This window comes from Panthera tigris, chromosome A2, assembly GCF_018350195.1.
Source record: "Panthera tigris isolate Pti1 chromosome A2, P.tigris_Pti1_mat1.1, whole genome shotgun sequence".
In the NCBI taxonomy this organism is placed as follows: Eukaryota; Metazoa; Chordata; class Mammalia; order Carnivora; family Felidae; genus Panthera; species Panthera tigris.
Window position 1 is genome coordinate 93226386 of NC_056661.1, and position 25998 is coordinate 93252383.

Sequence of the window (25998 nt, forward strand, 5' to 3'; positions counted from 1 at the left end):
TCGCGGTTCGTGAGATTGAGCTCTGTGTCAGGTTCTGCACTGACAGCATGGAGCCTACTTGGGATTCTCTCTCTCATTCTCTCTGTTCCTCCCTTGCTCACACGCACACATGCACACGCACACACACACTCTCTCAAAAAAATAAATAAGTAAAATAAATAAATAAGATATAGAAATTGTGTTCATTTCAAAGACCTGTTTTTTTAGGTTAGTTATTATTAACCTTCTGATATATATGCCATCATTCAAGAACCATACTTTCTTGTTTTGTAGTTAAGTGCATTGATAGTAAAAAAAGTAACTTAAAGCTAAAAATGACAATTTGTAATTTTATGGCCAATTCACCTAAAACAAAATCCTGATATTCCTGTATTATGATGTCTCTAGTGAGGTCATTTATATATATATATATATATATAGAGAGAGAGAGAGAGAGAGAGAGAGAGAGAGAGAGAAATTGTTTTATCCTAGGATATTATTAGAATGAGCAACTAGGTTTTGTTTTTGAGTCTGTCTTGTACCTGATTCTACTAAATATGTGATAGTTCGTTTAATTGGAATACCTCAGAACCCTAAATTTCAACTTACGTTCAGTTGTAGTGAAGATCACTGATAATGTTTAACAGAAACTAGCAGGTAGATGTTTGTAATTTCACCCTTTAGACACTTTTGTTTCTTAAGTGTAAGTATTTTTTCCTGCTTTGGATCAGACTGGTGTATCTCATTTTGTTGTGCCCATATCTGTTTTGTTGTCTATTCTCATATTTTAGTAAAGAGAAGTAATAAGAAGTGTAAACTTTAAACAGTATTATCAATCATCAATATATTCTAAAGAGATTAAAATTTCTAAATTTCTGTTGTAGTTTCAAAAATTCAAATTGGATATTTTTTCTTAATTAGTTTCATTATAATATATATGTTCATTGTAAAAAAAATTTGAACAGTGCAAAGCATATATATCTTAATTAGTTTTATTATATATATATATATATATACATATATATATATATATATATTCATTGTAAAAAAAAAAACAAAATTTAAACAGTGCAAAGCATATAAAGGGAAAAAGAAAAGTTCCCATCTTTCTGTGTACGGCCATCCGGTCCTTCCCAGAGAAAACCACTGTTAATAGTTTCTTATATTCTGGCAGAATTTTTTATTCATTTATCTTTTTACCCAAATGAGTTCATTATGTAAACCTAAGGTTTTTTTTTAAATAGTAGCAAGTTAATTAGCTTTTTTTAAAACATAACTTATTGTCAAATTGGCTAACATACAGTGTATACAGTGGCAAGTTAATTAGCTTTCAAAAATTATTCTTCATGGACTTCAAGCTGTATTTACTAAGCTGTAATCATCAAGACAGTATGGTACTAACATAAAACAAACACTCAGATCAATGGAACAGAATAGAGAACCCAGAAATAGACCCACAAACGTATGGCCAACTCATCTTTGACAAAGCAGGAAAGAATATCCAATGGAATAAAGACAGTCTCTTCAGCAAGTAGTGCTGGGAAAACTGGACAGCGACATGCAGAAAAATGAACTGGGACCAATTTCTTGCACCATACACAAAAATAAACTCAAAATGGATGGAATACCTAAATGTAAAACAGGGAGCCATTAAAATGCTTGAAGAGAAAGCAGGCAAAACCTCTTTGACTTTGGCCGCAGCAGCTTCTTAAATTTTTTTTTCATCATTTATTTTTGAGAGACAGAGCATGAGCAGGGGAGGGGCAGAGAGAAAGGGACACACAGAATCCGAAGCAGGCTCCAGGCTCCCAGCCGCCAGCACAGAGCCCGACGTGGGGCTTGAACTCATGAACTGCAAGATCATGAACTGAGCCAAAGTCGGATACTTAACCAACTGAGCCACCCAGGTGCCCCATTTCTTTTTAATTTTTTTTTTTAACGTTTATTTATTGACAGAGCATGAGCAGGGGAGGGGCAGAGAGAGAGGGAGACATAGAATCTGAAGCAGGTTCCAGGCTCTGAACTGTCAGCACAGAGCCCGATGTGGCGCTCGAACTCACAAACCAATAGATCATGACCTGAGCCGAAATTGGACGCTTAACCAACTGAGCCACCCAGGCACCCCTGCAGCAACTTCTTAGCATGTCTCTGGAGGCAAGGGGAACAAAAGCAAAATGAACTATTGGGACTTCATCAAAATAAAAAGCTATACAGCAAAGGAAACAATCAGCAAAACTAAAAGGCAACCGACAGAATGGGAGAAGATATTTGCAAATGACACATCAGATAAAGGGTTAGTATCCAAAATCTATAAAGAACTTACCAACTCAACACCCAAAAAACAAATAATCCAGTGAAGAAATGGGCAAAAGACATGAATGGACACTTCTCCAAGGAAGATACACACATGGCCAAATGACATGAAAAAATGCTCCAAGTCACTAATCGTCAGGGAAATACAAATCAGAACCACAATGAGATACCACTTCACACCCGTCGCAATGGCTAACATTAACAACTCAGGCAGCAACAGATGTTGGCAAAGATGTGGAGAAAGAGGATCTCTTTTGCACGGCTGGTGGGAATGCAAACTGGTGCAGCCACTCTGGAAAAAAGGATGGAGATTCCTCAAAAAATTAAAAATAGAACTACCCTACGACCCAGCAATTACACTACTAGGCATTTATCCAAGGGATACAGGTATGCTGTTTCAAAGGGCACATGCACCCCATTGTTTATAGCAGTACTATCAACAATAGCCAAAGTATAGAAAGAGCCCAAATGTCCATTGATGGATAAATGGATAAAGAAGATGTGGTATTACTCGGCAATCAAAAAGAATGAAATCTTGCCATTTGCAACTATGTGGATGGAACTAGAGGGTATTATGCTAAGTGAAATTAGAAAAAGACAAATATGACTTCCCTCATATGAGGACTTCAAGATACAAAACAGATGAACATAAGGGAAGGGAAGCAAAAATAATATGAAAACAGGGAGGGAGACAAAACATAAAAGACTCTTAAATATAGAGAACAAACATAGGGTTACTGGAGGGGTGGAGGGAAGGGAGATGGGCCAAATGGGTAAGGGGCATTAAGGGAATCTACTCCTGAAATCATTGTTGCACTATATGCTAACTAACTTGGATGTAAATTAAAAAGAATAAATTTAAAATTAAATACATACATACATACATACATAAATATTATAACCCAAAGTGCAAAAAAAAAATATTCTTCAAAGCCGCTTTAAAATTATTACAAATTATTTTGGAATTTAAGGCTTAGTGAAGCCTTTACATATAGCAATAAGTATTAAATAAATATGTCAATATTCTACTTAAATTTCTTCTGATATGACACTGTGAGTTTTTACAAGCATTATTCACTTTTATTTGTTCTACTTTTTGTTCCCCACTCCCACCTCTCATTCTAAGCCCCAGATCACTGGCTTTCTTTTTTATTTCTTTTTTCTTCATGGCACAGGTATTTATTGTTTCTGCTATGTTAGGCACTATGCAAGGCACAGCGTGTATAGGGTTGAAGAAAGCAGACCGGATCTGCTTCCCTATGGATCTTACTTACATTCAGTAGCAGAAACTGGGAAATTAGAATAGTCTGGTTCCACTTTACAACAAAGAATTAAGAGTGAGGAGAACATGCAGAAGTTGAACATCTGTACTGATCGTTAGGACCATGTTTCTTTCATATGGGCATGTTTTACATTTATAACTTTAGTGTCATTTTTCTATTTTACTCTTATTATTTCCTAAATATAAACAAGTAGTAATGTGAGGACAGTTTCATCAGGTAAATTTCTGAAGTTCTGACACCATAATCTTATTTTCTGCTGTGGCAAAGGATAGTAGATGTGTGCTGAGGATTAAGAGGAACTATCTCTTATTTGCTCTGTCAGCAATGCCAAGGTTACTACTCCACAACTAACTGAAGCACTGTGTTATGTAACTCACTATAATGTTCCATTATTTGTATCTTCTAGTTACTGAAAAGTTGATGGTTAATTTTTATTCTAAACAGAAGGAGAAAATCTGGATCCCTTTTTATTTTATCAAACATACATTTTAAAAAGTAAAGATTTATCTTGAAATAAATACACTAACATCTCAGATGCCATTTATTTTGTCCTTAAGATTTTTTGTCATTTTTACCTTTCAAAATATATATACTTTTTGGAAGATTTATTTATTTTTTTTTTTAGTTTTAGAGAGAGAAGACAGAGACAGAGCATGAGTGGGGGAGGGGCAGAAAGAGCGAGGGAGACACAGAATCTGAAGCAGGCTCCAGGCTCTGAGCTGTCCACATAGGGCCCAACCAGGGGCTCGAACTCACAAACTGTAAGAACATGACCTGAGCTTAAGTCAGACATTTAACCAAATAAGCTACCCAGGCGCCCCTGGAAGACTTAATTTTTATATTACTGAATAGCCAGACTATCAATGTGCTATGTATAGTAAATTTTTACCACGTCCCAGTAGTTCTTGAAGAGCTTGTGTCAGATTCATTTACCGTCATGAATTACAAGTTTGTAGCATCAGCACTGTCAAGTATTAAGCAGATCATACTGTGAAGTTGGATCTGTGCTTTGAAGATGTCACCTGTGAACAAGAATATTCCAGAAACCTATAACATTATTTTTGCAATATATATCCATATTATTATCATACCAACATGAACTTTATGGAAAATTAATGTTTTCTTTTAAGTGGTAAACATGTATATAATTGTGAAAAAAGTCATAATGGGAAAATTCAGGTCAAAGTTATTTAAGCTTTTATCTAGTTAGTTTTATTGTAAAGTTACATATCTTTGCTCAGTATTCATTTGCTTTGGGAGGAGGGAGTACAGAGATTTCTTTGAGAAAGTTAATGAAAGCTAAAGATTTTTTTTCTTTCCAAAAATGTACATAAATACATGGAGTATTTTCCAAGTAGTTTCACAGGGTTTGCAAAGTTCAGATAAAAAAAAAAAAAAAACTTAATAAAGGTAGATTCTCTCTAGAAATTTGTAATATCATTTAGTTACATTTAAAATAATGTTTCAGGTGTCTGGCTGTTCTGTCAGTGGAGCATGCAACTCTTGATCTCAGGGTCGTGAGTTCAAGCCTCACATTGGGCATTGAGATTACTTTAAATCTATAGATAACAGCTATTAAAAAATGAAGCATACAGAATACTATTTTAAAAAAAAATGTTTCAAATCAGCAGTGAAAGCAGTAGTCTAAATTGTAAACCTTGCACAGAGGACATCTTATTTCAAAAACATGGTAACATTTTGTTTGAAGACCAAATTGTGAAATGAATTTAATGTATATTTTTAAACCCTTGAGTATCAGATTCAGTTTAAATCTGTCTCCTTATGGAATAGACAAGTGAAACAAATCCAGAAATTGTGTTTGAGTACATGATCTGTGCTGGTATTCATAATATCTAACACAGTAATGTTTCCATATGCTGGACACTGTGCTGAGATTTTCACATATATTGTCTCTTTTAAACACTACACTATATTGCCTTTGGGTCATTTATTAAGTTTGGTGGTGGGTACATGAGAGTTTGGGGGGTTTTTAACCTTTTTGAGAGACTAATGTATTTTATAATTTAAAAAAAGTCTTTGCCTTACAAGAGTTTATACCTTGTAATTAAGTCATTTAAATAAACATAGTTAATAAATGTTGGCAGACAACATGCTGTAATATTTACTGCAAAGTTAAACAATAATGAAAATTTTATTTTTTTAAACAGCTACTTAAGGGTAGCATTTTGTTTTGTTCTGTGATTGGAGCTTGGCAAATAGAGGGAAAGTATCAGGAGTCTCTCTAGCCTTAAGTTGGGTGTCACAAGCCAGCTGAAGGAAAAGCAAAGTCAGGTAGGTAAAAGAAATGAGAATAGGAGAGAGAAAAGCATATATGTTGGAAAGTTGTAGTATTTCCCTGTGAGTATTCAGGAGTAACAGGTGGGGTTATTACCTCACTTGGCTATCAAAAGAATGAAAAAGTCAGGGACAATATCCACTACCATTTCTAGCCATCACTAATCATTAATTTTAGGCAGTTCTAAATTTTGTACTTATTCTGTTTCTCATTATATGACTGTTGCTTAGTTAGTAGTTAATGTATTTGTAATAGAAATTAAATTCATTGGGTTGCCCAGATACTAGGCTATGTGAAGCGTAGCTATTATTTGAATCATGTCCTTGTCCTCTGAAATACTTAAAATTTGAAGAGCAGCCTATATGGTTTATATTATAACTAATTTTGGAGCAATATATGGCAAAGTTGGTTTTTCTTTTCTATTTATTTTATAAACTCCAAATGCATTGAAAGTCGAAAATGAAGGACAAAAGCTTCCTTTGTTCATGGCACATATTTCAATATATTTTTCTGAAATTGCCAATATCTTCTCACCAGTGGCTTCATTTTCTTATTTGTTATCAAACATTATTACTGTTATTATTCCAATATAAAAGGCTTTAAGAAGACCATGGTGTAATTCTCTTATAATAAGAAAAAGGATATAATTATAAAGCTAAAATATTCCTTCAGTTTTATTGTATATGGTTTGCTACAAATTGAGGGAGGTTGAAAATGGTACTTCAAGAGCAGGTGCTGAGTAAAAGCTTATGGCTTTGAATGGATTTGGAACATCATTAGATGACAGTAAATAAAAGTCTCTGGTCAACCAAATCCTAATGAGGCAAAAGAAGAGTACTCTGTAATAAGCCCCAGTTTCAAAAACAAATCTTTCCATGACTGGTACTACTTCGAGGTCAACAGAAATTATAAGAACAATGTAATGTGTACACATGGCCTTTCCTATAAAAATAGAAACCAGAAAAAGTCACCTGCTTTAAAGAACCACTAATGCCATACTGCCAAATTTGTAACACGTTCATCAAAAGTTTATACAGGTTTATCTGTAAAAACTGGGTTAAAAACAGTGGTGATGAAAGGAGGGGGTTCTGGGCATGGTAAATGACAAAGACTTAGCACCTGAATTCAATTACACAAAGACGCCTTCAGTTATGCCACTTTAAACCAATTCTTTTGTTCAATTTCCTTCCCTCCCCTATTCACCAGTAACTTTATTAAGACTAAAAACATGGGCGTTCATCCTACCTCTTTTATAGTAGATTACAAAGTTCTAACCATTTTTAAAATGACAGCTCACTGCTTGATTATCCAGAACGTTCTTCCCTTATTTCCTGTATTCGTTTGCTAAGGATACTGTAACAAAGTACCATAAACTGAAGGACTTAACAGAAATATATTGTGCCACAATTCTGGAAACTAAAAATTGGAGATCAAGGTGGTTCTTTCTGAGATCTGTTGGGAGAGAATCTCTTTTGTGTTACCTGCCTAGCTTCTAGTGGTTTGCTAGTCAACTTCCGTGTTCCTTGGCTTATAGAAGCAACAACCCAATTTCTGCCATCATCAACATGGCATTGTGTGTGTGTGTGTGTGTGTGTGTGTGTGTGTGTGTGTGTGTGTGTGTGTGGTTGTCTCCAAATTTTTCCATTTTATAAGGAAACAAATCATGATTGAATACGGCTCACCATAATGACCTCTTTTTAACTTCATTACCTCTGTAAAGACCCTGTCTCATCCTGAGGTATGTTGAAAGAGTTAGGACTCCCAACATTGGAACTTTTGAGGAATATGTTCTACCCATAATACTTTCCTACTTTTCTCTCTACATTTCCCAACTTCCCAATTAATAGTATTTTTTATGTGACTCCTCTAAAACATAGTATATAGGGAAATTTTTAAATTAATCTGTATTTGTTGAGTTTTAGTCATGGAAATACTATGGTGAGCTATGACTAAAACATAAAAAGGGAACAATATGTGCTAGTTGCTTCCCAATTTGGAATTGACGTGTATAATCTAGAGAAGATAAAATTACTCAGATAAGGGTGAAAGCAGGATTTGAGTGGGAAAAGAGGATAGTTGAAAGCCATTCCAAGTTCAGAATAGCTTCAACGGGCATTTCAAAAAAGTACAGTTTTAGACACAAATCCAAAATAAGGAGACTGCCCTGATCTGGAAAGTTCTGAATGGTAACAGCTATCTTTTGGGAATACCTACCACAAACTACTTATTAATTTTGAGCATATCATTTAACCTCTCTGCATCTCAATTTATTTGTCATTAATGTGGAGTTACTGTGATTAAACTAGATGATTCATGGAAAACGTGTTTGGAATGTAAGAAATATTCAATGTTCTCTATTATTTTTAAGTTGGCAATATATACATAAGGAAATTGTTGCACATATCTTAATATGAGGAGACAAGGGCTTAAATAGGATTGTGACAATTCTTTGTAGTGAAAAAAGAGCAAATGGATATTCCAAAGGAAGAATTAAGATGTGGTCCCTAATTTAACTAAAAAGTATGAAGATTTCAAAAACAGATAAGAAATAAAGGGAAACCGCTGACAAAATAAGGAATGTTGGAAGCCATAAGGAGTATAATTATTAACTTATATTTGGAGAATGCTGAAATTAAAGTTAATGGCAGTTAACAATATGAGCTGGTAATTAGAAATAGTCCTAAAGTTATGAAAAGTCTTGGCCAGACATATGGATTTGGGGATTTCAGGTTACCCTTTGAAGAAGTATTTATTGATAGAGAGGGCCCCAAGGACAGAGACTTTTGATAATTGGGGAATGGGGAGGAGAACATGAAAGCAACAGGTGGAAAGGGAACAAATCAGGTAAATCAGTAGGGTAGAAATGTTGATGTTTCCAAAAATGAGAAAGCAGAGTTCGGGGTGGGTGCGGGGGGGAGAGGCAGTCAGAACTGTGCAATGTGGACCTGAAGGAGGTGGAAGACAATTCGGAACCCAAAAGAGACCCTTGGATGCAACGGAAAGGAGTTATTAGTGACTGTAGCAGGCAGAATAATGGTCCCCTAAAGATGTCCTCATCCTCATCTCAAGAATATGCTGTGAATATGCTCTGTTATGTGGCAAGGGAGAATTAAGGTTGCTCATCTGATGACCATAGAGTAAATTATCCTGGGTGGTGCAAATAGATCAAATGTAATCATAAGAGTTCTTAAAAGATGACAGAGGGTTACAGAAGAATGTCTGAGTGATGTGATTCGGATGTTGAGAGACTCAACTAGCCATTGCTGAGTTTGAAAATGGAAGGGGGCCATAAGCCAAAGAATGCAGGTGTCCTCAGGAAGCTGAGAAGACAAGGGGAAGCTTTCAGAAAAGAATGCAGCCCTACCAACACCTTTAGTTTAACCCAGTGAGATCTGTGTCAGGTTTCTGACCTTCAGAACTGTAAGATAATAAATTTGTGTAATTTTAAGACACTGAATTTTGTGGTAATTTGTTACAGCAACAATAGGAAACTAATACAGTAAGCAGACCTTTGTAGAATTTTGGTGGCGAGAGATTGCAGTGAATTTTTTTAAGGATTTGACTTACTCCTTGAAAAGTCTCCATGTTTGGGGGGGAAGGAGTCTCGTTTGAGAAAAGAATCGAAAGCCAGGATTCTTAACTGCTGATATAAAGTCTTTCCTAGAGTACTTCTGAGAATGATGTTCCAATATTCTAGTCCCACCAAGGTGTGTGCATATGCATTTTGTTCCATCTTTGCTATACCAAAGGCCAGGTTAACCATAGACATGAATTTATCAATTAGTTTAAAAATAGTGTTGTCATCCCTTCCTTTTGGTGCTGTTACTTTTTTATTATAATCAATTACATATTCATCCCAGCTAACGTCTGCTAACCATGTAGTATTCATTAGTGATGAGGAAATAAATTATAAAATGATTTTGTATACAGTTATGGGATTCAATTCAGTTTTTTAGATGAAAGAGCTGAAGTTCAGAGCAAAGAAGTGAGTTATGCTGTGTCATATTGCCATCATCCATCACTGAGGTCGAATATTCTTTCTCATAATTACATTTCTAGGTCTAGTTTTAGGATTAGATTGCTTCTGGTCTTAGATAGCTCTATCCATCCTCTGAAGCAGTATGGCAGTTGGGAAGGTAGTAATAGTGGATAGTAGACTTTCACCCTTTTCCATCACTAACAAAATTCCCTCGAGCAACACAAAATGGAAAATGGTTAAAAACAACAACAACAACAACAACAACAAAAACCAGTGTCAGACACTGTTGTAAACTTCTCTATGTATAGTAACTCATTCAATCCTTACCATTATTTTTAGATAAGATCCCGAGCCACAAGGAGGTTACTTAACTTGCCCAAGTTAAGTACAGGGGCAGAGTGGGATAGGGATGGATGCCATTCTTTACTTTTGTTTAAAACTATGATGCTTTTTTCAAACTTTTTATTTGAAAATGTTTAAAGATACAGAGAATTGGAATGGTAAATTAACACCCATATGCTTCCTCTCTCTAGATTCAACAATTACTAACATTTGCCACATTTACTTTATTTCTATTTGTGTGTGTGATCATTTGAAATTAGTAGGCATCATGACACTTCAACATCCTTTATATATGAAAAAGAAATCAGATCTGTCCAATACAAGACTTCTGAAACCTTTATTTTAATTCAGATATTCACGAATGCAGTAATTCATATTTAGGAGAAGCCACAAAGAAAGGGACAGGATGTTGAAATTGTGCAGAAGAGTAGAGTTAGTTCAAATATCTAATAGCCAGTTATGTGCTCAGCGCTTTGCCTGTATTAAGTCCCTTTAATTTTCAAGACAATTTTATGATGCAGGTAATCTTACCCTCATTACAGATAACCTCAGAGGGAAGTAACTTGCCCAAGGCAACCCAACTAATATGTAGCAAAACCCCATATAAAACAAAGCAGCTAAATATGTTTTTAAAATTTTAAAACAAAGGATGCTGAACTGTCACGATGCCTATCATCATAGTGATCACATACATATAAGTGGAGAGAAGATAAATGTGGCAAATGTTGATAATTGTTGAATCTAGAGCGTAAGTGTATGGGTGTTCATTGTACCATTCAAATTCTCTTTGAAAATATTCCAAATCAATTTGAGCTGTTTTCCTTTTTGTGACTCTATAAATGTTTTATGAAAAAAAGTATGTAAGGATTTTTGCTAACAAATCTTAAGGGGAGATCACATTTAGTAGTAAATATTTACTTAAGCACCCAACTCAAAAGTATTTTTACTTCTGTTTCGTTTAACTTTTTTTTTTTTTTTTTTTTTTTTTTTTTTTTTTAAGCACCTGTAACTGAAACCTGGACGGAACTGAAGGTGCAAGAGGAATAAGGTGGCTGGAGGTTGGGGAGATCGGCGAGAGGTGGTCGCAGGATGTTGCCTGCGGCCGGCGTCCCCGTGGTTTCTGGGAATTGTAGTCTCTCAGTCATTCAGGGCATTCCTGATTAGGGTCTCGGGAGAACCTGACTAAGCTCCCAGAAGCCTCCGGTGCGGCTCGCTGGGGACGCACTTCCTGGGACGCCGCGAGGGAGACGCTCTAAGAAGCTCCTCAGTGTCGGCGAGTGAAATGTCTTGGATGTGAGAAACAGGTAGGTGTGGTCAAGAATCCGGGTCTTTTGCATAAATAGTGGAGGATTTTGTGTAAAATAGCTAAGTGGAAGGGAATCAGGAACCCCGAAAACTGTTGACCACATCTGTGGACGTCAAGAATCTGGGTCCTTTGCATAAATAGTGGAGGATTTTGTGTGAAATAGCTAAGTCGAAGAGAATCAGGGACCCTGAAAACTGTTGACCACATCTGTGGACGTGAAAATTGAGTGAGGAGGTATTTTATAAGGCTTTAAAAAATTATTTTGTACAGAGGAGTATGGAAATGTCGAGGTGTCTTGCCGCAGCAGCCAAGGGCTTGGGCTTGGCTAGCGGGGTGTGAGGTGTGGAGCTGGAAGTTGCTATTTTTGAATCACCAGCTGGTTGTGTAATGATGACCTGCTCTTGGTTCAGACCCACTCAGTGTTCCAGGGATGGGCTTGTTCACAGTCACTGTTGCGGTCTCTTTCCATTGGCTCTAACCAGGAGAGCTTTTTTTTCCCCTTTCTTTTTCTTTCTTTCTGTCTGCTAGCTCTGATGCTTCTAAGGACAGGGCTTGAAGGAAAGGAGAAGGAGTGCGGGTTTTTCTGGAAGCTTGGTTTACTCTGAAGCCCAAGTTGTGTGTAATAACGCCTTGGAGGGGGCTCGTCACCACGTTAGAGGAAGGCCAGATTTGGTGACCCCACTTAAAATGAAAAGTGAGGGATCCTAGTGTGTGTCTTTAATTGTAAATCAACTTACCTTAATTTGGAGTGAGGAATTCTATGATACTAACTCAAGAAACATACATTTAGAAAAGAAAAATTACAATTTGATTGAAATCTCTTCTGTGCAGACTGTTGAGGACAACATTCTATATAATAATAATAGGGCTAGTGATAAATGCCTTAATCCAGGAAGTTCTGAAGCTTTTACAAGTTTGTATCCTCGTCCTACCTATTGTGATAAACAGTTTGAAAAGGAAGTTGTTGATGCTTAAAATAGATCTATGGTAACATACTTAAATGGCAGGTAGAGCCATTGGTGGAATTGTAAATTAGTTGCAAAGTGTAGGATGCACAATGCAGATCAACTTTTGTTCAGCCTAGTTTTGTTATCAGTATTCTTTTAAAAGGTACAAAAGAAACAAATTTCTTTTACTTTCAAGACAACTAACTGCACAGTGTTTCCTTGGCTCTCCGTATTCGTAATCATCAGAAGGATCTAAAAAATCCGTTATATATATGTGTGTGTACGTTATATGTGTGTGTGTATATCTAAACACACATAATTTAAAGAAGTATCATGTTAATTTGGGACATTTTCCCTATTTCTTTAGGCCCAGATCATCTCTACTGTCTATTCAGATGTGCATATATTTCTTCTAAGTTGATTAAAGTTGTTTTAGAGCTGTCAAGTACTTCAAAGAGTAAGTACATTCTTTGATTTTACTCCTTTTCCTTTTTCCACCATATATGAGATGTCATGTTTTTCTCTTGTTCAGCAAAATAAAGTTATAAGATAGATCTCCCTTGTGAGTGCAATGATTGACCTACAGTTTCTAAAATAACTCAAATTACTGGTAGAAGGGACTGCTAGTGTTACCATCAAGAATTAATGTAGCTGCTGTTACACATGTGTTCTCATATAGCTATTCCTGGGATTATCCCTGAAAAAAATTACATAGTGATGGGTCTGTGAATTCCTAAAGCTGTTAGCCATTATTCCTGCCTTAGACTTCTTTGAACACTATTCAAAACCATAGATATCTTTTTGAAAATATTTTTATTTGAAATGATACATTTGATCACCTTTCACTGCGTACCAAATTTTATCCATCTACTTCTTTGAAAGTCACCATGGAACAGATAGGTGACAAATGTGAAGTGCCTGTTTTGAAACAGAGACTTCATTTGATGTGCTCAGTAACTACTCTAAAGAGAATGCTCTGTTATTATTGTTTTATGGCTGTAACCATGTGTGATTGTTTGCTAAGATCTGGAAGAAAAGTGTGTTCCTAGCTCAAGAAAATAAATAAGCCTACTAGTAATCATTATAAACTTAAATTTCTGACCATAGTCTGTTTTACAAAGGGTTTTACTGTTCATGGTCTTACAGCTACCTTGGATGGCATTTTATAGGTGAGATATTTGAGTTCAGAGGACATAGATGACTTGCCCAGGTTGTGACTGGCATTTGGGTCTTTGGTTGCTGGGACTGTAATACCAGGTTGCCTCTTAGATGGAAACAAAAAGCCCAGACACCTGTATATTTGACCTAGCTGGTGTTCAGGAGTGCTACTTAGATTTGTTAGTGTGTTTTTAACCTTACATACTTTCTGCAGTCCCTAATAAGGGATTTTCATGTGACAAAAAGGTGTTTATCTTTTTTTTTTCTCCATTGCTCTTTTAAAAAGAAAATCTAAATACAAATAAAATAGTTTTGCTTTAAAAATAGTTTTGCTTTGATGAACATTAATTTGATATATTAACCACTCTTAATAAAGGAGTATATCCACTAGTAACATACCTATTAAGTAGAAAACACCAGGTTCAACACTGTCGTAATTGATTGATCCATTGACCACTATGGAAGTTAACTAGTGTTGCCAAGCTTAGATATTTATTTCTAGAAGAATAGTCTCTATGTAAATACTTGGGAATGGCCTCGTTTATCTTGGGAAGTTTTTAGGGCAAGAAAATGAACTTTGTTTTAAAAAAATAGGAGAGACTGGTCACGTAAGAGTGGAAAGCGGAGGCATGGTCTAGAAGCAGCTTGGAGACTTCAAAACACAGGGTATGAATGAATGAATGAATGAGTAAGTGAGTGAGTGAATGAAAGAAACTGATAACAGAGCAAATTTGTGACCTTCTCCCTGGATCATGACTATACCCATGTGGACCTTACATTTATTTGTTTATTTCTTTAACAAATAATTGAGTGTCTTCTGTGTACCAGTGTGGGACAGAATAAAAGAGAAGGCTCTCTGTCCTCCTGGAATTCAGTCTGGTAGGAAAGATAAATGTTGAATGAGGAATTATAAGGATAATCACTGCTACCAAAGAAAAAGTACAAAGGTGCTTTCAGATCATATAACCAGGGCCGGTGGGGAGGTTAGGGATAGGGGAAGAGAAAACAGGTTTGGGCCAGCCTCCTTGGAAATTAGAAAGATGAATACCTGTTAGGTAAGCAAAGAATAGAATGAAATTAAGAAAGTCCTAGAAGGAAAAATAGCATGAACTAACGCCTTTAGCCAAATTTAAAAGTGCAAAATTTGGGGCTCAGTCAGTAAGTGTCCGACTTCAGCTCAGGTCATGATCTCACGTTTCGTGAGTTCGAGCCCCATGTTGGGCTCTGTGCTGACTGCTCAGAGCCTGGAGCCTGCTTCAGATTCTGTGTCCCCCTCTCTCTCTGCTCCTCCCCCACTCACACTCTGTCTGTCTTTCAAAAATAAATAAATAAATAAATGTGCAAAATTTGAAGAGTTAAAAGCAGTATGGCTACATAGTCTGTAGCATGTTAGATGGGAAGCTGATACAATAAGGATATTGAGAATTTGGCAGGAACCAGATGGTGGGATTTGAAACTTTGGAAAACATGGGGAAGTTTTGAAACTTAGAAACTGTATTCTGAGGGAAATAGGAAGCCATTGAATTTAAGAAATGTAGCAAGGGGCATCTGGCTGGCTCTGTCGGTGGAGCATGCAACTCTTAATCTCAAGGTTATGCATTTGAGCTTCATGTTGAGTGTAGAGATTACTTAAAATCTTTAAAAAAAGTGAAATAATCAGATTTGTGTTTATTTTGGATTAAGAATTAACTGGCATAGCACAAGAGTAGAGATCTTTCACCCTCTTAATATGAACAAATCCTAACCTGAGAGCATTATTTTCAGTTTTAAATCATTAAACATTCCTTTTCCTAACTATCCCTATTAAATGTTACGTCATCCCTCTAGTGAGATATATGACATCAAATCATGCATATGTGAAGTTAAGAACAGGTCATAAAAAGTAAAGCAACCAAAGAAAGTTACAAAGAGCAAGGACATTAATTCCAGCACTGAGGTTGAAATTAGCTAAAGAATTGAGGTTAATAGTATTTCCCATGTGAAAAATGCCATTGCATTTCTTGTTGGCTGTGTAAATTAGGACTTCTACTCAATCTCTGGGGTCTGAGCTAAGAATGCTTCAGTAAAAGCAAGTTCAGGGGACTGATATAACATGTGTGTTGATTTGATGCAGTATAAATATTAACACACTTGATCCCAAAGTAAATATTGACCCACCTCTGTTCATTAGTGTCATTTGATAGTCTATAGTCTAAGAACTACAAAAATTTATTTATTAGTATTAAAGTCATTCATTCTGATCTTGTTTCTTACTCCCTTTGTATTGTAGGAATTAGTGGTACAAGACAGCTTGATTGAAGAAATCTCAATTATATTGATACTCCAAGTTTTTGACCCCTATCTCTGAAAGCAAGAGGGAATTTGTGATTGGGTTAGGATGCTGAACGCATTGCCTAAAGGAGTTTTGAGGCTTTGAGAGAAACAGAAGGAACCTTTTTTCTTGAGTCTTCACAACTTTAATCAAATCATCATTCTCTTTCATTGCTCAGTCTTTTTCTAACCCTGGATGATACATTTTTATGAACAGGTACCTTACTGGTTCACTTTGCTTAATATCTAACAATATCAGTTGATAGGTGGTAATCATATAATTGATTGTTAGCATTTTGAGTTCTCATAAAGCAGCATATTCTTTCTCTCAGTCTGATTGTTAACACATTGGAGCAAGGTCCAGATCTTAGTGGCCTCAGTGTCAGTCTAGGGTATTTTGCTTGTGCTAAATACTGAGTTGAATAAATCAATTCATTGAATGAATTATTACTTATAATAACTACTTCCTTGTCCAGTTCTACATTACCAGTAGCCTAATAGTGCCCAGTACTTATTTATTCCAGTATTGCCAGAATGACTTATGTGCCAGGTACTGTGCAAGTTGGTAACAGCATATGGGGGAGACAGACAGGTAAATGAACGAAAATCAACAAGAAGCTGAAATTTGGAGCATGACATCATTAGTAGCCTTTTCCAGTATAAACATCCTCAAACCTGCACCACAGTTTCCATTGCTGGAACAAGGTGGTTGGTTGCTAAAATTAAGCAAGACAGTTTTTCCCCCCAATTTGAAAGAAAAATATAAATTCAGGCTATAATTCCTTTGTTTTTTTTCATCTGTAACATATTCATAAACAATTTCTACTTCTGGTAATCTTGACAGAAGGCAACATAATAAACAAGTAGTAAATTAATATTAATGGAGAAACTCAGAACTAATTATGTTTAGCTTGAAGACTTTGAAAAATAATTCACTTGTGCTTACACTTTGATTTTATATTGTACAGTTATATAGGTATGTATACATACCTATATGTTTTCTGCTAGTAAAGTTATTCCTAGTTTATGTGATTATATTAATATGCAAATATGTTGTTTCCTAAAGAACATTATGCCTTCCCATTCAAACACATTTGATCAAGTGCTAACCCAGTTTAGCATTTTGATCTTCTTTCTGGCCCCTGAACTCCTGGGAATGCTACTCCACCATCGCAGCAGATAATATTTGACTCTGCAAAGGATGATGGGTACTCTGAGCACATACATACAGTATGTATGATGAAGATGCCCCTTCATCATTATCTGACTAAAAGAAGTAAATGTGCTGCCTTATTAGTCTGTTGTGTTGCCTCATTGGGGGTATGATAGAAGGCAGAGAAAATACATTTGAGTGGTTTGGAAAGTGAGTTTCAGACTCTTAAAGCTGAATAAGATACTGGTTCTTGTACTTTGTCATATACAGAGAAAGAACACAGCCTTTTATTTATTTATTTATTTATTTATTTATTTATTTACTTATTTAAATTTTTTTGTTTTTATGTTTATTTATTTTTGAGAGAGAGAGACAGAGAGTGAGCAGGGGAGGGGCAGAGAGAGAATCAGAAGCAGGCCACAGGCTCCAAGCTGTCAGCACAGAGCCTGATGCAGGGCTTGAACCCACGAACCGTAAGATCATGACCTGAGCTGAAGTCGGATGCTTAACTGACTGAGCCACCCAGGTGCCCCAAGAACACACACAGCCTTTTAATTTGGAATGAGAGAAAGGCCTGGCTACTTTTTTTTTTTTTTTTTTCCTTTTCTTACAATAGCATTGGTAGAGATATATAGGTTCTCATTACTTCAAGAATCTTTGCATTCATCTTATATGAGCACTAATTGTATAATAACCAGTAACCACTACTGTAATAACCTGAAAAGCATGCAAGTCAGCTTGAGTCGGCCAGGAAGTAGTTGAGCAGACTAATTTCAGGGGTCTTTGTTCTCTTCTTTTCATTTGGCTAACTCACTGGAGAGGAGTTCGTTTAGATTTTGTAATTATCACTGTGGCTAGTATATAGGAATGAGATGTTAGATGTTGCTTTTTCTTATTTAACATTTATTCAGCAAACATTCTTTAAACTGCTCCGTGTGCCAGGCACTGAGCTGGTCACTGAGTGCTAAGAAGTAGTTAACACTTGAATTGCTCTTACCAACATGCCAGACATGTTTTAAGTACTGGACATTATATTAACTCACTGAATACTTAAAAGAACTCTGCGAGGTAGGTACTATTATTTTTCCATTTTACAGATGAGGAAAATGAATTACAGAGAAGTTCTGTAGCTGACCCAAGGTGACCCAAGGTCACTTGGTTAGTAAATGAGGAAGTGGGGATTAGAATGCTAGCAGTCTGGCTCAGAGTCCCTCCTTAGCCAATCTGCTGTCTTGTAATGCTTCTTTCCCTACATCTTTGTCTTTTATGAGCTGCCTTCACCTCAGCCACATGCTAGTTTCATTTTACATTTCATGAGCATTGGAGGCTGAGTTTGTGTTTTTTTATAGTTGACAGTTATGAGTCCTCCAACCCAGTATATTTAAAGGCCGGACACATTAAAGTACTTGATATATGTACGTTGAATGAGTGATTAGTGACAACTGAGAGACTTTAAGATGTGATGTTAAGAGAATTTGAAATTATTTTGATGGTTCTTCTGATTTGCAGAAAAATACTCATGTTCAATATTTATTGAAACCCCAGTATTTCTTGAAAATACTCATATTTGAAGAAAAGTACTCATGTTCAACAACTTCAGCTGCTACATGACCTAGGCAGTGGTAACTAAGCATATGTGAGTGTACCTGTGCTCTGAGGTCACATACATATGTGTTTATATACATTCATATTATACATAGGAAACAGGGACAGAATTTCCCTCTTTGCATTGACATCACTAGTTGTGCTGCCAATCAGCACCACCCTTCCTGCTCTGCTCTCCTATTGTCCCCTCATGATTTGTCCTCTTGTGTGTCACCCCTAGTCTGACTGACAGTACTGCACAAGCCTGCCTGCCATGGGCTGTCGGGATGTCCATGCAGCCACAGTCCTCTCCTTCCTGTGTGGAATCGCCTCGGTAGCAGGCCTCTTTGCGGGGACTCTGCTTCCCAACTGGAGGAAATTACGACTGATCACATTCAACAGAAATGAGAAGAATCTGACTGTTTACACTGGCCTGTGGGTGAAGTGTGCCCGATATGATGGGAGCAGTGACTGCCTGATGTATGACACTACTTGGTACTCATCAGTTGACCAGCTGGACTTGCGGGTCCTCCAGTTTGCCCTGCCTCTCAGCATCCTGATTGCAATGGGTGCCCTGCTGCTCTGCCTGATTGGAATGTGTAACACGGCCTTCAGGTCCTCAGTGCCCAACATCAAACTGGCCAAGTGTCTGGTCAATAGTGCAGGCTGCCATCTGGTGGCTGGGCTGCTGTTCTTCCTGGCAGGTACTGTGAGCCTCTCCCCATCCATCTGGGTCATCTTTTATAACATTCATCTGAACAAGAAATTTGAGCCAGTCTTTACATTTGACTACGCAGTGTATGTTACTATGGCTAGTGCTGGGGGCCTGTTTATGACTTCCCTTCTACTGTTTATTTGGTACTGTGCATGCAAATCTTTGCCTTCTCCTTTCTGGCAACCGCTGTATTCCCATCCTCCCAGTATGCATACTTACTCACAGCCCTATTCAGCACGCTCTCGCCTCTCTGCCATCGAAATTGACATTCCAGTAGTTTCACATACCACCTAATGGGGAAGTAGGTAGTTCTCAGAGAAAACTTGTAGCCTCACATTTCCCTTGTACAAGGAGCTGTTTTAGACCTATATACATTTTTCTTTGTTTCTGACCAATGAAGCCAAATTTGTATGTCCTGGTAGAATGAAGTGCTGCTAGTTTTATGAAAAGTACATTATTTCAAATGTGAATCATTCCTTTTATCTTGCTTCTTATGCTAGAAGGATTTTTAACCTCTATGTTGATATCTAATCAGTTATTCAAGTGGAAAGGACCTGTGTCTCAGTTGAGGTGATTTAGAACAACATGGTAAAGTAAAAAAATGATGGCTAAGAGAGGCTGTTGTACATGATCTTTATGAGTATTTCAGAATGTGTATTGTCCTTTTCCCATAATACCTTAAACTGGGAAGAAGGGCAATTTCAAATATAAGAAATTTCTTTCAGGTAAGGGTAATGTTTTAACAGTAGTCAGTCTACCAGCTTAAGGCTGTAACTTTTCTTACTTTTCTCTCGGGGCTAATTGTATTGAATAGAGTTTGGTATTTTGAAGATTACTTTCTTTTGTGAGTTCCTTATCTTCTACCTCATGGCAGTGTTTAAAAGTAAAATGCATTTTAAGTGATGGCAGAGAGAATAAGCCTAACATTTTAAATAACTAATAGTAGATAACATTTAACATAATTTTAAAAGTTAATTATTCTGTAAATTGTATTATTAGAGTTAAAATGGGGCCATGTGATGGATTGGTGCTTCCTCTCTGAGGCAGAAAAGCCTTATTTTTTTTCAGATAGCATCCACCAAGTAATACTCATGCACCTGTATAATCTGTTAGTGACAAAGAGAAAGAAAGAAAGAGGCCCAAGTGGTTGGTTCTCTTTTAGACAGTGGTAGGGTACAAGCATCTGTTCTTCGGCGACAATATCAGAGATTCACTCTGGTGACTGCCTTTTGAATGATGAGTGAAGTAAGTTATGGCTTCACCATGACCACATTCACTCTTGATTCAGTTCCTGCCCTTGTCACTGATTATTTCCTTGAGTGTATATCTTTGCTCAACACTTTAGTGCTATACAGAATACATGAAAAGTATGAGATTAGGTCCCATCCACTCAGAAATTTTAATATAATAAAGAAAATCAAACTGTTAAACAACAGGGAACAGTCTGACTTTATTGGCAGCTGGTCTTAATTTCTTAGTCATTGATCCAGGAATATATTTCAACCAGCGACGTGGCTTTCTAGCAGACAGGCTTATTGTACAATACCAGCAATATTCTGGAACTTAGAAATTCAGTTCTTTGGATCTTTTAGAGCACCTACCTTAGCCTAGACACTGTAATGACACTGTCGGATTCATGAGAATGGACAAAAGTGGTAGAGAAATTAAATTGTTTCCTTCTCACCTCTGAGAGTATGATGATGTATTGAAGAGGAAGGAGTATTTAAAATCCTTCCTCTAAAGGGGTAATATTTAGGTACAATCATGTTAACACCAAGATGAATGCTTAGAAATTCAGGGAAATTGGGTCTTTACCCTTATGAATTTGAGCTGCTGACTTAATTGGTATAATTTGCTACACATTAGTACTATGTTCATAAGGATTTTGTTTTATTAACCATTACATATTTCACAAACAGCTAGTTGCATGGTAAACAGGTGGTTATTATGCCTCTTTGCAAATCTGGATATGATTCTGGTACTTCTGTGAATGTAAGTGGTTCTTCCCCCCCCACCCCCCCCCCCACCCCCGCAATTACAGCACTAGTTTATGTATATAGCAAATAAATCCAGTTGTAAACTTTTTAAATGCCATCAGTATAAAGCATGCAAAACTATGGTTTTTTTAGTTATAGCTTCTGATTACCTTCAGTTCCATTCCTTTTTACTCTTCCCAGATGTAGCTGAATCTTGATCACTCCAAAACGATGGCAAGTAGAATTTTGAGATTAATATTAATTTACTCCTGTGCTAATTAATATCAGTCCCCTCTCTCACTAAATTTGTCCAGAAGTGTCAAGAATTCTACCATCTTCCTATTCTTTATATAAACAATGTTAAAGAAAAGCAGATTCAACCATTAATACACTAGACATGTTTTAGTCCGTGCGATCATAAATATAAATGTGCAGCTTTTCCTGTAAGCATTTTTTGCAGTCTTTTCATAATCTGTAGACTCAAATTAGTATTTATTATGGATATACTAGGCAAAAGAAACAGCTGTTTCCCTTATTGTCTTTAATATTTCAGAATTGCTATCAATACCTATTCTTCAAAGCCATCAAAGGAAAGCAAGTATTTACATTTCTTTTTAGTAGTTTTTGAGTACTCATCAAGCTATCATTGTGATGGGGGATATGCTTTTTTGTTGTTGTTACAAGTTATTAATGTTAAGGGCCTTTTACATAATCCAGCTTGGAAAACAACCTTAAATGTGATATGATGCACCAGATTTGGTTTATCCAGCCATGGGAGGAAAAAAAAAGAACCACTCTTCAGTTTACTTTACTTGTAATTATACACTATAATAGATAATGTTTGTTGTAAACTGCAATGTAAAACCTCAGTGAAACTGCACTGTATTTCTTGATGTTTATTAAAAGATGTATTTTTACAAGTTTTTGTTTCCTTTTCCTCAATGCTTTAAGGGAAAATGTTTTGAGAAATGTTTCTCAAATATATATAAATTGGAAAAGATACAGCCCATTTAAAGCCCTATAGAATAGCAATTGGAAAGGAATTGGAAAATATGGATTTATTATTCCAGAAGCATCAAGACCCTTCACCCATTTTAAGAGTGGTCCTAGGAGTTCACTGGACTATTTCAACGTTCCACAAGAAAGCACTGAATGAAGTTAGTGTGCCAGATTTGCCTCATCAATGGAGTTTTCTCATGGTCTGTGTTCCTGAAGATTGAGAGTTCTCAAATGGTTAAATAGGAGGGTCTTTCCTTATTCTTCAGAACATGAGGTTTCCAGAAGTGGTCCTGATAGGTAAGTCACCTTAAAATTTCTGAAGCCTGGGATGGGCTTTTAGTTTTTGGATTATAGCCTTCTGGGATGCTTCTCATATGCACTCTTCACTGAATCCCCACTCTGTGGTAGTACCTTAGACGGAAGAGCCATACATTGCTCTGGAAATCGGAAGCTGCTACAGGTTGGGCATCCCCAGCTGAATACGCTAACACTACAATTCAGAGTCTGGCCCTCAGTTGGACAGGTTCAGTGAGGAAGACTGAGTGCTGGAGAATTCCTTAATGCAAACCAAATTCACAAGAGACTGATTTACCAGCCATAAATGAGAAATACAGCTTACTGGCAACCACTATCCAAGACCTGTTTTACAAATACACCCTAAACAGATCTCCTATGAGAAAAGACAGATTCCAGCCCTGGGATAGGCAAAGTACAAGACAAGCCCAGCATATCTTTCTCTTCCAGAAAGTAGAAAATGCTCAAAGAATGATGGAGACTTGACAAATTATATAGGAGCCAGCTTGAAGAGGTTCCCACTGGCCAAACCTGACAATCTGAGCATCAAAATGAATAGTAATGGGTTCTGATCCATTGAATAAATCCAAATTTTGTGTGTCTGTGCTGATATAAATAGAAAGAAAGAAAAGCTGTTTATTATAGTAAAATACCAAGAAGTAAATATAGAGAAGAAGATGGAGTTAGGAAAATATTAATAGAACTAAAGTTAGTTTGTGAGAGTTTGATGAAAACCAACATATTTACTTAGTCTCAAAATACTCAATAAGTCTACAAATGACTTATTATTTTCAAAGGGGAGAATACTAACTTTATAGTGGATAAAATTGCCAGACACAGCCTTAACTGAGCGATCACATATATTATCAATAATAAGACCAACACCTCCTGATATGCTGCAATAAGGCCACACCATTGCTTTTGTGGTGTTGCCATAAAAAATACATAGCTTGTGACTAATCTTGAGGAAATTTGCAGCTTGTCAGTTCTGTTTTTGCTTTTTGTTTTCTTCTCCTGTTCCTGATCTCCCACTTCTTCCATTTTATAAAAAAGGCATATGGGACACCTGGGTGGCCCAGTTGGTTAAGCGTTTGGCTCTTAATTTTGGGTCAGGTCAAGATCTCATGGTTTGTGAGTTTGAGCCCTCTGTCTGGCTCTGTGCTGCAGCTCGGAGCCTGCTTGGGATTCTCTCCCTGCTCTCTGCCCTTCCTCAGTTCTCTCACTCTCTCTCTAAATAAATGAATAAAATAAACATTTAAAAATATATTGGGGCACCTGGGTGGCTCAGTCAGTTAAGCGTCTGACTTCAGCTCAGGTCATGATCTCACAGTTTGTGAGTTCGAGCCCTGCATCAGGCTCTCTACTGACAGCTTGGAGCCTGGAGCCTGCTTTGGATTCTGTGTCTCCCTCTCTCTGCCCCTCCCCCCTTCACGCTCTGTCTCTGTCTCTCAAAAATAAATAAACGTTAAAAAAAAACACTTTAAAGATATAAATAAAAATTTTAAAAGGCAATAAAGACTTACATTCTAAGTTGTCTCCAAAATATTGTGTGCAGTAACTCTTTTAGGAGGGATTTTGAAGAGCTTGTATCTGGTCTTCCATACTGAAAAACTAAAAAGGGAAGATCCCTTCCAGAAGAGATGTAAATCAAAGTCACAAAACCACAGGACCTGGTTCTTAATTAGCTGTCCCATTTCCATTCATTAGGAAAATATCTTCAGTCCAAAACATACTGACTTGTTAGTTTATAGGGCTCTCTCCCTTGCTCTCCATCTCTGACATTTGGAGGAAGCTTTCTAGGAGAAGGTCACTCTCCCTGTACCTGCTGGGTGTCTCCCCACTCTCTACTTCAGAAAGGTTCTTCTAAACCTCTGCAGGATTGTAGAATTCAAGTAGAAAAAGCACAACTATTGCCTGCCTGGTATTCATATCCAAATCCACTATTAATGAGGAATTTGGGTTTGTTTATTGTGTTTTGTTTGGAAATATACCAACTTTCCAGACTGTTGTATAAAACAAATTCTTAAGCAAATTTTGAGGAAGAACATGAGATGGTGATGAGAAAAAGAGAAAATTTTCCTTATTTTTCATGAAAAACCCAGTGTGACTGGGTAGCGTTAGCAGGAATCTAGTAATCAGAATTTTGAGTGGTCCTTGTTCATTAAAATCCTCTATAGAAAGAATATATATGCAGGTCTCCAGAGTTTTACTTTGTAGAAAAAGATAATAGCTGCTGCTCATTAAGGGAAAAGGCATTATTGATACCTCAACTGTGTTACACTTCTCTGTGTCTCCCTGTCTGTCTCTCTGCCCTTTACCCGCTCACCCTCTATCTCTTTAAAAATAAATAAACATTAAAAAAAAAAAAACCCTCAAAAGTAACAGTGGATGCTGGAGCCAGGAGGTACTGGCCAATTGTGCATATATCTTCCCAACTCCCTGTCCCATGACATCATGTTGGTGGTTTGAAATTGGCCATGTTGGAAGTATGTATGCTCCAGAAATTGGCAAATGCTAGAAGTTAGGACTTTTTCTTTTTTTCTTTCAACTTGTTGAGCTTCAGTGTAGTTGATGAGGAAATTTAGGAATGATAGTGCTGAAAACTGTAAAACTTCACCTGTGATAAAAAGACTCTGAAATAGACTCTTAACAGGTCTGTCTCCAGTATTGCTCTGTCTCCCTTTGCACCACCAATCCATCCTATACACAGGTAACAGAATAAACCTGATAGAATGCAAATATGACTTAGCCTTTTCCCTACTTAAAATAATTCAGGGGGCACCTGGGTGGCTTAATTGCCTAAGTGTCTGACTTTGCTCAGGTCATGATCTCACAGTTCATGAGTTCCAGCCCCGCATCCAGCTCTGCGCTGACAGTGCAGAGCCTGCTTGGGATTCTCTCTCTCTCTCCCTTCCTCTCTGTGCCCCTCCCTCACTTGCTCTCTCTCTCTCTCTCTCTCTCTCTCTCTCTCCCTCTTTCAGAATAAATAAACTTAAAAAAAAAATTCAGCAACTACCCTTCAGAACAGAATCTAAGCTCTTGCCTTAAATCTGAATAGAAGATCTTGTCAGTAATATAGGAGTACGTCAAAGAATATAGAGCCAGCCAAAGCAAACTCACTGGCATAGCACAGTGACAGAGGAGTTACTTAGAAGGGGATTTTTTTCCCCTGGACCCATTGCTTTCAGACTTTTAGTGATTATTGATACTAAAAATATCTCACAAGTGTAATGTGTAACAAAGAATACAAATTCAATAATAAATAATAGGGAATACCTCTTCAGTCACATGCTTTTTGGTCACATGCTTTATTCAAGGAGTTTATATTTCCTATGTGATAGAGTGCCATGAGGATAGCTGGCCT

At 36.8% G+C, this 25998-nt stretch overlaps 1 protein-coding gene across 1 annotated transcript; it reads left to right on the forward strand.

The window, feature by feature from the left end:
- The first annotated feature begins 11208 nt into the window (after positions 1-11208).
- Positions 11209-22226, forward strand: CLDN12 (claudin 12). Its single transcript, XM_007076728.3, has 3 exons — positions 11209-11496; positions 12813-12902; positions 18892-22226. The coding sequence occupies exon 3, from the start codon at positions 18925-18927 to the stop codon at positions 19657-19659; it is 735 nt and encodes a 244-aa protein (XP_007076790.1). The 5' UTR covers positions 11209-11496; positions 12813-12902; positions 18892-18924; the 3' UTR covers positions 19660-22226.
- Positions 22227-25998: the final 3772 nt, after the last annotated feature.